This window comes from Haemaphysalis longicornis, unplaced genomic scaffold (genome assembly GCF_048455015.1).
Source record: "Haemaphysalis longicornis isolate Haplotype H1 unplaced genomic scaffold, Haemaphysalis longicornis Haplotype H1 scaffold_14, whole genome shotgun sequence".
In the NCBI taxonomy this organism is placed as follows: Eukaryota; Metazoa; Arthropoda; class Arachnida; order Ixodida; family Ixodidae; genus Haemaphysalis; species Haemaphysalis longicornis.
The window spans coordinates 37106659-37119565 of NW_027526245.1; the positions used below are offsets into that span (position 1 = coordinate 37106659).

Consider the following 12907-nt stretch of genomic DNA (forward strand, 5'->3'; position numbering starts at 1 on the left):
CTTTGATGCCGACGGGAGGTATCTTTAGGAGCACCAGCTGGTCTTTTTCAAACGTGATATCCTTGCGGCCCCTGTCGAAGTAGGTCTTCTGCCGTTCTTGCGCCAGTTTGATGTTTTTTGATGCCAATGTCCGAGCTTCGTTCAGTCGCTCACGTACTAGCACGGCGTAATCTGATGATTCCCGGAGCTCGGCAAGTTCTTTGCGATTGAAGCTGACGTCGAGAGGCAACACTGGATCTCTGCCGTACACCAGAAGAAAGGGCGTCTCCCGAATGGTGTCTTGGTAGCCGGTGTTGTAACAAAACACAACGTATGGTAATATATCAGCCCATTTTTCGCCTTTGGCGGTCAACATGATGATCATTTGCTTCAGTGTCTTGTTGGCCCTCTCGCACAGTCCGTTCGCAGCTGGGTGATAGGCTGTAGTAGGCGAATGGCGAATTCCACGGTGCTGAAGGTATGCAGCCGTAGATTTTGCCATCATCTGAGTGCCACGGTCGGTAATAATTACCGCTGGACAGCCATGCTTCAGAATGATCCGACGTTCAATGAATTTTTGAACAGTCACGGCTTCTATGTTGCGGACCGGTTTGGCCTCTACGAACTTCGTTAAGTAGTCGATAGCAACGATGATGTACTTGTATCCCCGTGACGACTTGAATGGTCCAACAATGTCGAGACCAATCGTGTGGAATGGAGAATGCATTTCAATCGGCTGCAGGAGACCTAGCGGTGCAACTGGTGAAGTCTTCATTCGTTGACAAAGGTCGCAATGGTTGACAAAACTTTTGATTTGCTGGTACATCTTCGGCCAGAAGTATTTCAAGCGGATGGCTTCGAACGTGCGTCGGATACCCATGTGAGATCCGTACTTGCCTCCGTGAAATTCGTTAACAACTTCAGCCCTTTTGCTTGCAGGGAGGCACATCAGAAAGCGTTGGTGAATCGGGCCTTGATCTCTCTTGTAGAGAACGCCGTCGTGTATGACGAACTTAGATCGTGCTCGCTTCTGCTGTTTTCTCGTACCGGATTCTCCCGCTAACAAGCTGAAGATGTCTTTGCAGAAAGCGTCTGCATATTGTGCTGCATCAAAGTTTGCCAACGGTTGACGTACTTCTTCAGAAGAAATTTGAAGAACTTGGTCGGAGTTTTCTTCAGGGTGAGGGATTCTAGACAAGCAATCAGGAGGTCCGTGTAGTCTGCCGGATTTGTAGATTACCTCAAAATCGTACTCTTGCAGGACAAGAGACCAACGGAGTAATCTTTGATTTCCCTCTTTGTAGCGCATCACCCAACAGAGCGCATGATGGTCAGTCACAACTTGAAACTTCCGTCCCATTAGATAGGGGCGAAGTTGTTCCAAGGACCATTTCACAGCTAACGCTTCGAGTTCGGTTGAGGTGTAGTTGTTTTCAGCGCCTTTGAGAGATCGGCTCAGGTAGACTACAGGCCGTAACTTGCTACATTCGTCCTCTTGTAGAAGTAGAGCTCCTAGACCCAGCCGCGATGCGTCCGTGTGCACTTGAACGTTTAACCGCAAATCGTCTGAAAATAGCTTCAGCAGCGGTGGCTCACAAAGGAAAGCCTTTAGTGCTTCGAAAGCATCTTGCTGCGGGTCTTCCCATTGGAATGGAGTGTCCTTTTTCAACAGCGCGCGCAAAGGTGCGGCATGAACGCTGTAGTTTGGGATAAACTTCCTGAAGTACGACGTGAGTCCTAAAAATGACTGAAGCTCTTGGACATTCCTCGGTGGAGGGAAATTCTTCACAGCTGCCAGTTTCCTCGGATCCGGAGAAACTCCTTTTTCTGTGACAACGTGTCCAAGGTAAACAATTGATGTGCAAAAGAGAAAACACTTCTGTGGTTTGAACTTAAGTCCAGAGTTGCGAAATCGGTCGAAGACTTCTTGCAAGTGGCTCAGGTGTTCTTCAAATGTTTTGCTATAGATGACACAGTCGTCCATGTAAACTAGAGCGTTGTCGTACTTGAGGTCTCCAATCACTGAATCCACTGCGCGCTGACACGTGAAGGGTGCTCCTTTCAATCCAAAAGGCATACGAAGAAATTCGTAGAGTCCCCATTGAGTCACAAATGCAGTTTTTTCAGTGTCGGCAGGGTTCATTGGAATCTGGTAAAAGCCTGAAACCAAGTCCATGACTGAGAAGAATTTGCAGCCAGTGAGAGCTTGCAATGCGTCTTCAATTCTTGGCATAGGATAGACTGTGTCTTCCGTGACTGCATTGAGGCGCCGGTAATCGACACAAATGCGTATTGAGCCATCTCTTTTTGTGACCAGTACCAACGGTGATGCCCATCGACTTCTGGATGGTGCAATTATTTTGGCATCAATTAGGTCCTTGATCATCGCTTTCACGATGTCGCGTTGAACAGGAGATAGTCGGCGAGCGCCTTGTGCGATTGGTTTTGCGTCTCCGGTCGGTATTGTGTGTTCCTCAACGGAACAGTTCCCAACATCTGTACTACTTGTGGAAAAGCATGCGAGGTTTGCTGCGAGGAGCTCCTTTGCTTGTTCGAACTGGCTATCTGTCAGCGTTGAACCAACATTGCATGAAATGCCATTCAAGTTTAAGGTCTGATGCTGAGCTTCACTGCAAGGGGCGGACGCTGGTTCCTCCATATCCTCAGGAGACGGCAAAGTAGTGCAGCGGAATATATTCTCTGCTTCGTCAGCGCTGATATCTAACTCTGTGATGTCGGAGACGACTTCCGCCAATCCCACTGTCATGCCAGGAGTCAGGATAACAGGTTGCGTTGAACAGTTCGTCAAGAGAACGTAGAATATTTGTTCCGTTGAACTTATTAGCGCCGGCTCGAGAAGAACGGAGTGTCGCTCAAATAGCAAGCGCGTTCCACCAACCTCCATCTGTGCCTCTTCTTCCAATTGGGGTGAGCTAGCAAACTTGACCTTTACAAGCTTCCGCGATGTTGCTGGGATGTGGGTCTGCTTTATAAGGTTAATCTTCGAAAGTCGCTGAGGCTTAGGCACCTGAAAGGTGTTCGTACCCCAGTCAATAATGGCTTTCGATGTCACCAGAAAGTCATTCCCAAGGAGAAGTCGTTCGCTCTCGAGGTGAGGGACAACGATGAAGGTTTGGAGGAATGCTTGGCCGTCAGCAACAATCGACGCAGTCACTTCTCCTAAATTGATCAGTGGCTGGCCGTTTGCTCCTTTTAAATGCAGGGAGGATGGCTTAATTTCTAGCTCAAGCTGCTGGGCCAAGAGAACATTCATTAGGCTTCTCATTGCTCCTGAGTCCAAAAGTGCTGAGATCGTTCTTCTCTCAATGGAAACATCGATGCTTTTTCCGCCCGCTTCCGTGTGACATGCAACACGCTTGACTAATGATGACCTCTCACGGGCGTCAGAGGCATCACGTCGTCGTTTCCCTGGCTTGCACTGGTGAAACGCTCTTGCCATTCCAAAAACTGCTGTGTCAACGGCTGTCTACAGCGCGTGACGAAATGTCCAGATTTCTTGCAGTTGAGGCAAAGACGACGTACCTGTGTCTGCTGAGGAGTTGAACGCTGAGCGCTGTGTGAAGGTGACGCTGGTTGCGACATCCCTGCAGCGTTTCTCGACATTCGAGGAGACGAAGTTGGGGGCGTGCTGCTTCCGGATCTGGTGGGTGGTTGTTTCCTTGAGGGAGAAACTGGTGGGCTTTGCTTTTTGGGTGGTGCAGCCTTCAGTGTACCGACGGTCACGGTGAGTGCTGGCGCTTTACCTGTAGTTGATGACACTTGGTCGAAGCGCAGTAGCGAATCGAACAGCTGGTCCAGAGACTTGAAAGTCTTGTCGAAGAAATGCTTCTTGGCTTTCTGTGAAAGAGTGGCCAGGATTAACTTGCATTTCTCCGCTTCGGCCTCGGGGTAGCTGCACTGCTCGATGAGCTCCAATTTTCGGAGGGCGAAGTCCGTGCACGACTCTCCAGAACGCTGGCTCGCGCCGTACATCTTCTGCTTCGTTTCCACTTCATCATCCAGGTTGTAGCGCTTGCGGAAAACTGATTTCAGCTGATCCCAGGTTGTGACGTCCGCTGTCTTCAGGTGGTGTCTCATCCACATGAAATCCTTCGGTGGCAATTTCGAAACGATCAGGGGGATGGCTACGTCGGTGGCAATTCTGAAGGTTTTGAACCAAAACTCTGTTTGGTAGAGCCAAGCCGTGACGTCCTTTCCAAGTATTGGAAGTGAGGCAGCCGCAACGGAAGTGAGAGGCGCCTTCTCCTTACCCGGAGTTCCTGTAGTTTCGGATTTTACCGAGGTTCCTGGCTGTGGTGAGCCTTTCTTCTTTTTGGTTTTCACCGGAGTACCTGAAGCACTCGTGTCGGAGTCCTCGTTGCCTGTCACAGGTGGAGAAGCTCCACGCATCCCTGCTTCGATCTGGTCGAGGCGGCACAACACTGGGGAAAGCATATCCGCGATGAGTTCTTGCGTAGCTTGCAGCTGCACTTCAATGTCAGTTGCTGGCGGCTGACGCACTGTAGAAGTCTGTGAGGATGGCGAGGCTGCGGTTTTCAGCTCCGTCAGTTGTCGCCGCATCTCTTCAACTTCGTCCCTCAAACTTCTCACCTCTTCGACGGAGGCTTTGTACGCTTCCGTCTTGGCCGTGTCGTCCATGGCTGAGAAACTTTCGATGGATGGCTCCATTATGTTCACAAAACGTGGGCGACGTCGACCTGTAGCAAGCGGTGACAGAAGGGGTGGTCGAAGACAGCGTAGACCCCACATACGTTGAATAACTGCTTAAAATCCCTGGCCCCACGTTCGGGCGCCAAATGTGACGGCGCAGAGCAGCCGTCGGGGAAAAAGAGATCGGCCAGGGCCGCAGACACGACTCAACGCTTCTACCGTCAGACAAGAACTGTTTATTTCTCGCTCCGAGCACACGAGGGGCGAGCACCCCGCGGCCGCAGGCACGGCGTCTGGTGTCGGAGGGTCGGCGTGGGAAAGAGAAGAGGGAGAGAACCGCAGTCCGCAGTCACGCGTAAGTGAGCCGAAAAGCACGTACGTTATATAAACACAGCGCGCCACGCCACATAAGCGCTCACTGTGTCGGCAATTCCGGCCGAAAATATGGGCTCGCCAAGCGTGAAAACAAAACCGCGTACACCTCCAGCCCTTCCGCTGACATCGTTATCTTGGCTGTCATCCGGAGTGGGGGCGCCGAAACTAATGGAGATCAATAAGATCAGAAAGAACGGGAGACACGACAATATACGGGGGGCAGCGTACACAAAAATAAAACACATTTATCGTCTGCTAACGAAGTATGTGTGCAGTGTGGCCACACGAAAAAGCATCTATCTCTAGTTGTGTCCACCTAGCTCATGTCATTTTTGTGCTCCGCTCAATCACAGAACGTAATAGTTCTTAAAATACCTATATGGTTATTCAGCAGAAACTAAAGACGTTATAAAGCTATATTTTTGAGGGGTACTTTCATGTCTTGAAAAGAAATTTGCAATAACCTCGCCTCCAGATGCCTTTCGCTCCCCCTTAGAAACTGCGATCTCGAGGGTCGCTCGAAATGCAGGATTTCGTCGGAGGATCGTTCTATGTAATGCGTTGAGACCTCTAGTGGAGGTGTTGCCGTATCCTCCACTCGACCGAGTGGAGGAAACACATGGAGTGGAGGAGAGATTCAAAATACGGGGGTATATCTCTTTATTTCTTTATACGTCTTTATATTTCATCCCTACATATCCTGACCGAAATTTTGTATATCTCCATGCAATTCTGAAGAAGTCACGACTTACTCGTGACGTTTGCATGCAAAAGGGTGGCATGTTGGGCTAGTTGGTGGTTTTCAGATGCAAGGGAAGGAACAGCGCACATTCTAACAAAGTACGACAGAGTAACACACCACAAGCACACCACAAGCATCAGTTGATAGTCAGCGCTTGTGGTGTGTTACTCTGTCGTCCTTTGTTAGAATGTGCGCTGTTCCTTCCCTTGCGTTTGCATGCAGTTCCAGCACTGGGCGTGACCTGCAGCATGCCTTACCTCTTGCTGGAGGTAAGCTGTGGGCGTTGTGGAATTTTTTATTGCGAACAACGAAGAATCAAAGCAGTAAAGCGTCAGTCGGTTTTTTATTTGTACACTATGTCACATGGGACTCAATCAAGTATATAGAAGAGGACTACAGACAGTAATTGAAAGAAAACAAAACATAAAGGAAACTGCCGCTGAAAGGAAACTGAATTATGCCGCTGCATTTTGGACCCTATTGCTGCTATTTCTAAAGCTGGCGTGCAAACAGTTTTTCCTTCTTCTGTGCAATCGCAACATCCAAAAAACTAATACGGCCATTTAAAACGGTTTCTGTTTCTGTGACTTGTCGATTACAGAAAGGAGCCCTAGCCCATTATTAAGGAGCGGACATGACACTGGGCCGGAAGACGATGTGGCCGGAATTAACAGTTTTTTTTTGAAAAAGCGCGGTGCTAGCTCTTGCTGAGCGTTATTTGTGCAGATGAATAAATGATCGATTCAGAGTCTTTACCTCTTGAAAATTAAAAAAAAAATGTTCGCGGAATTTTCGTTTCTCGAAATTTTACTTTTGTTTTCGGAGTCATTGAATCAACAGTAACTTTACCATTCACGGAAGCCGTAAACTGGGCAGGGTGCGCCATGTCATCCTCGAGGTCAACGGTGAGTCGGCGCTTGCGGCCACTGAAACGCACAACGTTAAAATATTGTAAATATGTCATACGAATTTTGGGAGTGACTATTAACACCAGTTGTTCAAAACGAAGATTTGTTTTGAATTCCTGGCAAAAGTGCACTGTAAACATTTTGGCCTCCAAGCGTCTTCTCGGGAAGCTTGTTTTTAATAGCGTCCGAGAACTTCGTTTCTAAGTATTTTCAATGAACCTCTGAGAAAGGCTAGAGCTTGCCGCTGACAATTTCACATGTGACGAAAATTTTAACGACGAGAAAAGAGCGCTGGTTTTCATTATTGAGGGACTAGGCACAAAGCTAGCAGCCTATTTATAATTACCAGCTTTGGAAATAAACGGCATCGTGTGAAGTACCGAAACCTTTTGCCGTGTACTCGCAGGTCTAGGCAAAAATGGGCAGTAAGCTCCCTCATCAGTCATGTCATGCATGTAGGCGCCGCCCACCCGGAATTTGGAATCGGGCGGTACGTGGGCGTTTAGAAGTGAAAGTAGCAGCTACTTTCCTTTACGCGATTTGTAGGCCCTGCTTCCATGCTTGCTTCAGAATAAAAACCTCCAAATAAAGTTGTTATCCGGCTAGAATTTGCCACCTCGAGCAGACCGCAACCCTCGTTGCTCGAATCAGAATGTTGGCAATCAGAACTCCAGATACGCCCTTCTGTTGTGATCGCGTCGCGCTGTTGTAACAACCCCACATACATGGTACGGCGTCCGCATCCTTCTACAGGATTTGGTGCAATCACTTTTTGTTAATTACAATTGCGATATTGCTTTAAAATTTGGCTATTTTGAATTCTGTTCGCAAGCATTCGATTAGAATCATCCGATTCTCTTCCATTGACATTTATGTTTAATCTCATCAGCCAGCCATGCTGTACCTGTGTTGGTGTGCTACCGAGCTATTGGCGGGAGCACAACGGCCGGCACGGTAGCAACGGCAATTTTTAATATGGGAATCGGACACGACCCCGGAATGTTCCTGATTGCTGCTGTGAAACTCGTGTGGCGCAGCAAGCGTGGCCCAAAACAAGCGTGCTTTTTTGATGAAAAAGTTACATTTATTATGCAGGACTGTTTAGTACGACTTCATGTTGGCTAGATGGCAGCAACCAATCCGCGTTCGGACTGTCCATAGAATTGAGAACAAGAGCCAGGCGAGAAAGGCCCCCAATAACACGTCAGACAACACCAGTGCAGTGAACGAGTCTTTGAGGAGACTTAGCATCGTCTTTTCTGTTAGGTGTCCTTATTGTGGATAAGCATGCAATTTGAGTCAGTCACTAAAAAACGGAGCCTTTCACTGGCTGAGAAGAATGCGCGAGCCCCTGGGAATTTTTCTAATTTCCTTATGTACGAGCCAATTTCATCTCAATCTCTGCTTTTCTCGGTTGTCCTTGCAAGCGGACATCCAGAAAAAGTTCTTGCATTTCTGTAAAACCGAACTACGCTGTAAACAAAACCCTTACACTTTTAATGAAGCTTCAGCTAATGATGGAGACGTGGTGCAATGACCCAAAACGAGATAAACTCAAAATAAAACGCATTGCATGCACACCACCCAAGCCACAAGCCGAATACGAAGGAAGGCTGTCGACAGCACAACGGCTAATGTGCTCGGCAACGTCGGGCCCAAAGCACCGATGGCGACTCGCTATCGGGAAGAGTTGTCATCTGAGGCCGCGCCCAAGAGGTACAAACCTCACCTACAGCACGTTACGGGTTTCACCGGCGCGCATTTCAGATTCAAAAGAAGGTTTCTGAACGCGAAGTTAAGGCTACATTTCTTTTAACTTTGTGAAGAACGTTCCTCAAACTGTACAGCTTTGGTTAACAACTTAAATAACAACGCAACACCTCTGTATATCAAAAATGATCCCAAGGAGAGCTACGTTTTGTGACGTACCGCTGGTGAAAGAAGAAACACGGTTGCTGCATTCGATTCGATTCGGTGGTTTGGTTTAACGTGCCGCCTCAACGCAGGCGATGAGGCGCACCGTTGTGGAAGGCTCCGGATTAATTTTGACCGCCTGGGGATCTTTAACGTGCGCCGAAATCTCATACACACGGGCGTTTTCGCTTTTCGCCTCCATCAGAAAAGCGGCCGCCGCGGGCGTGTATCGAACCCGCTACCTTGTGCTCAGCAGCGCAACGCCTTAGTCACTGATCCACCGCGGCGGGTACGGTTGCTGCAGCTTTGCAGTCCGACCCCGTAAACACGTGGTCAGGAGTCAAATTTTATCTAAGCATTGTATGGCTAGTCGAAAGGAAACTCTGGCGGTCCCGTGTGCGCAGGCAACTCCTCCGGCACAGCCCCATGTGCATGCTGGAGAAATCAGTTGGAAGAAGGGTTGGAATTGAAAAGAGATTGGCTGGCTTTATAGATGACACGTCGCTACACTTTCGCAACTACCGGCACGGGTAAGGGGGAACGGAGCATCAGAGAGGAGAAAAGTGCCTGCACCCCTCCGTCTAACGACGACGATGGTTGAACGCGAAGCCTTCTCGTCATGTATTCTTTAGTTCGCCAATCGTACACTGCGGGTATGGGTTACTCTGGAGCTACGCACCACTTTTTTAGAATACCCACAGCAACTTTCGGGTGTCCACTCCGTAGGCCTAACGCTTGGTTTAGGGGTCTACGGCGCTAATCGGCAACTCTTGCTTGGCGTTCGCTTAGACGTTTTCGAAATAGAGCAATAGGATAGACGCCGCTTCATAACGCGAGGAACCGACTTTCGATTACGGCCAGGGGAAGCGTTTCTAAAGCACAGCTATACTACTTCCTTCCGGCGGTTTCGCCGCGGATGCGCAAGTTAAGCTTTTGACCGGACACACATCAACAGTGACACACCAATCGAACCGCATCGCATGATTCGCCGCGCCTGCTTTCGGCGCTGTGCACAAGGCCCCGTTTTCAGTCTTTCTGCTCAGCATGAGCGGCGGCCGCATCGCGCTTGCGGCCGATGAGCTGAAATACCGCCGACCACGCCCGCAGACTCCCATGCATGCGTCGCTGGTTCGTCTAGGGCTACGTGACTCGTCTCGCACCCGGTAAGGAGGAAGCGCTCGTTCGCCGTGATTGAACGCCGCGTTTGCCCCGGCGAACGCTGCGTTCTCCGGGCCATCTTCTGTGAGCGTTGCACCGGACCGAACAGTTTTGAGCCGTTGTCAGCAATGCAGCTAAATCAAAGGTTAACCAAGGGAAATGAAGACTCAAGCAGACTAAGCTAAGCTTTTGCTTTGCACATCCAAGGTTGGCTTCTCTAAGCCGGAGCCATTTTTACTTTCCCTTCACCCACGATCCTTCATAATCATCGTCACAGAAAGTTGGCTTTCCTGCACGGCGTAATGACGTACACCGGCGTCAAAGAGGACACTAAATCTCCGATTCAAAGCGCAATGAGGGGCGCGCCATTGGAAGCGCCGATAGTGAGGTCGTCTCTCTCCCGCAACAGAGCACGCCAGATGTGAGCTACTCCGGGAAGCGCAGCTTTTAAGCGACTACAGCGGGCAGGGGCGGCGCTGTGCGAGTGGAGCGGCTTCCACATGGCAATGACACACACAGACCGCACGTTACAGGTTCGCTGCTTAACCATTTGTACAGAATGCATGGGCGCATTTTTTTCCCTCCAGGTATTGCCTTAAAGTACCATATATGCACTGTTTTTCGTTAATCTGCTCTATCGAGGGAGTGGCCTCCCGCAAATGACGTCACCGTGAACCGAGTTTTAATGGCAGTCAGGATAAGGCAAGCGGGTGAAAGCTGCTGATGTACGGACTCACCCAGACAGGCTGAACTCAGAGGTAATATTGTAGATGCGGTCCTCCTTGCGGGCCACTGTGAAGTGCGCGCACTGCTCATTTTGGTGGAACACGCTGGCTGTGAGGCGCACGAACCACCATTTTCCCAGGAACTGAATGGCACGTGGATGAAGTGCGAACGTTGAGGGGCCATAGACACAAAATACAAATTAGTTGACTTTGAAAAATCTATCATTTCGCAACTCACTCCCAGCCTCTAGAAAATGGCTGATGGTTACGACACCTAATGCAAAACTTCTGCGCGGGGCGAACTGCAGTCTTCCGGGTAACTGCGCACACCTGCTGCTTCTCATGAAGTGAGAAGCAGCAGGTGTGCGAACGCGCGAAGGCGCGCGATATACTCTGCCGTTGTCTAGCGCGCATACTTGGTTCGTTGGTTGTAGCCATAAAAAGAATGGCACGTACCCCCTTTGTGAGATTGGCCAAGTCTGATTGCGGTTTCATTGTTGAAGAAGCTTATGAATTAGTTTCAAACTAAGGGAAAATAGAAGTGGGATAATGGGGCTACAGTGATGCTAACAATTTGGGGATCAACAAAGTAATTCAATACTGCTGTAACAACAGGTATTTTAATAAACGATTTAGAAGTGGTTGATGCGATTTATTAACAAGGCAAGCGACCAAGGCTCGACACCGCCACAAGCGCAATGTACAAGTTTCTGTTCTGCTTCTAGGCAATCGGGTCGTGGCTACCTGCCACCGCCCCTCCCGCCTTGGATACACTGCCCGTGACCGGACCTCTCCCTCCGTCCTTAACACCGCCCTGGATCCCCTGCGCGCCGCCATGCTGTCACAGCTTCTCCGGAAATCCGTTCTTGGCCGAACCAGGCGCATTCGCCTGGCAATAACCCCCAACATCGACGTCATCAATCACGGGACCACAGCAAATCGCATTTAACCCACCCGACAACACCGGCTGCTTGGGGCTCGACACCGCCGCAAGCACAATGTACAAGTTTCTGCTCTGATTCCAGGTTAGTTATCTCGACTGTGCCAAAGAATATCGTAGCAGTAACCGTTTCATTTTCGCGGTGCCTGGCCCCCGTGCTCTGCATTGTATTGCGGTTGTGCGATTGATCTCCGATGCCGGCGCTTGTCTTGTACTGTCAAACCTGCTCTTATTGCTATCTGGTGACGTAGAACTCAACCCAGGCCCACCCAAAACTACTCCTGACCCTATCCTATCACCTATTCAAAAGCTAGAAGCTGGACATTCCACCCTATGTACCGAAATAGAAAAGCTCAAGCTAACCGATGGAACACATTCCAACCAGTTGTCCACTCTAACCAATCGACTGCTAGCGCTCGAATCCTAACTAAGCAACCGTAACACGAATGCCGAAATGACCTCTGACGACCAGTTAATCCAGGAAATAGCAACTTTAAAAACTGAAAGCACCAAGTTAAGCAACCGCCTCCGAAGAAATAACCTGCTGTTCGTGGGTCTAGACGACACAGATAAAGAGTCATGGGAGGAATCGGAAGAAAAAGTTGTGGCTTTCTGCCAAGCAAAACTAAACTTCCAACTTAACGCATGTAACATTGAAAGGACTCATCGTATAGGAACCCCCTCTCTCAACAAAAAACGGCCTATCATCGTCAAGTTTACCAATCTCAAAACAAAAGAGAGCATACTATCATGTGGGCCAAAACTAAAAAATCCTGACTACGCGATTAGGAAAAACTTCGCATCGGCCACACGCCTAGCCCGGTCCAAACTACTAAAATTCATAAAACCTAAAAATTGCGCGTTTAAACTAGGATTAGACAAGCTGCCCGTGGGCAATAAATGCTACATCTACAACCCTGCCACCGATAGCATTAATGAATGCACAAAGTTTTCGATTAGCTCTGCGGGTCATGACGAACCACCTCTTGGAACTAACAATGGCGTCAAATGACGTAAACCAGATTGTTCCACCAGCTTCCCATCTCAACCGCGACCGTTATCATTCCTGCAGCTTAACGTCATGTTCACCAACATCCGAAGCGTAATCCCAAAACGCATCGAACTTAACAGTTTCATTGATGACACTGAAGCCGATCTCGTAGTACTAACCGAAACTTGGCTGCACAGCAACATCAGTGACAACGAGGTCTTCCCTTCTAACCAAAACTTTAATCTGTTTCGCCGGGATCGTGTCGGTCGCACAGGAGGTGGCGTCCTCATCGCAGTCAAAAACACACTGTCATCATCGCTCGTATTACAGGTCGATAACCTTGAATTATTGCACATCCTCATACAAAGACCCGCGGTCAAAGCGATTTTCAGCGTCTGCTACCGGCCCCCTGGCAGCCACCGATCCTTTTGTGATTCACTCACACGTGCCCTAACTGACATAAAAACCGAACATCCTGACACTCCCGTTTTCTTATTTGGCGAT

General features: G+C 49.2%; 1 protein-coding gene across 1 annotated transcript in view; it reads right to left on the reverse strand.

Moving 5' to 3' along the window:
* LOC144165047 (uncharacterized) overlaps positions 1–12907 on the reverse strand; it is a 176018-nt gene that overhangs the window by 82761 nt on the left and 80350 nt on the right. The window contains exons 2-3 of the mRNA XM_077695204.1: positions 10485–10615; positions 6617–6693 (exon numbers count right to left, since the gene is read on the reverse strand). Coding sequence (XP_077551330.1) covers positions 6617–6693; positions 10485–10615 — 208 coding nt within the window. The remainder of the gene's footprint in view (positions 1–6616; positions 6694–10484; positions 10616–12907) is intronic.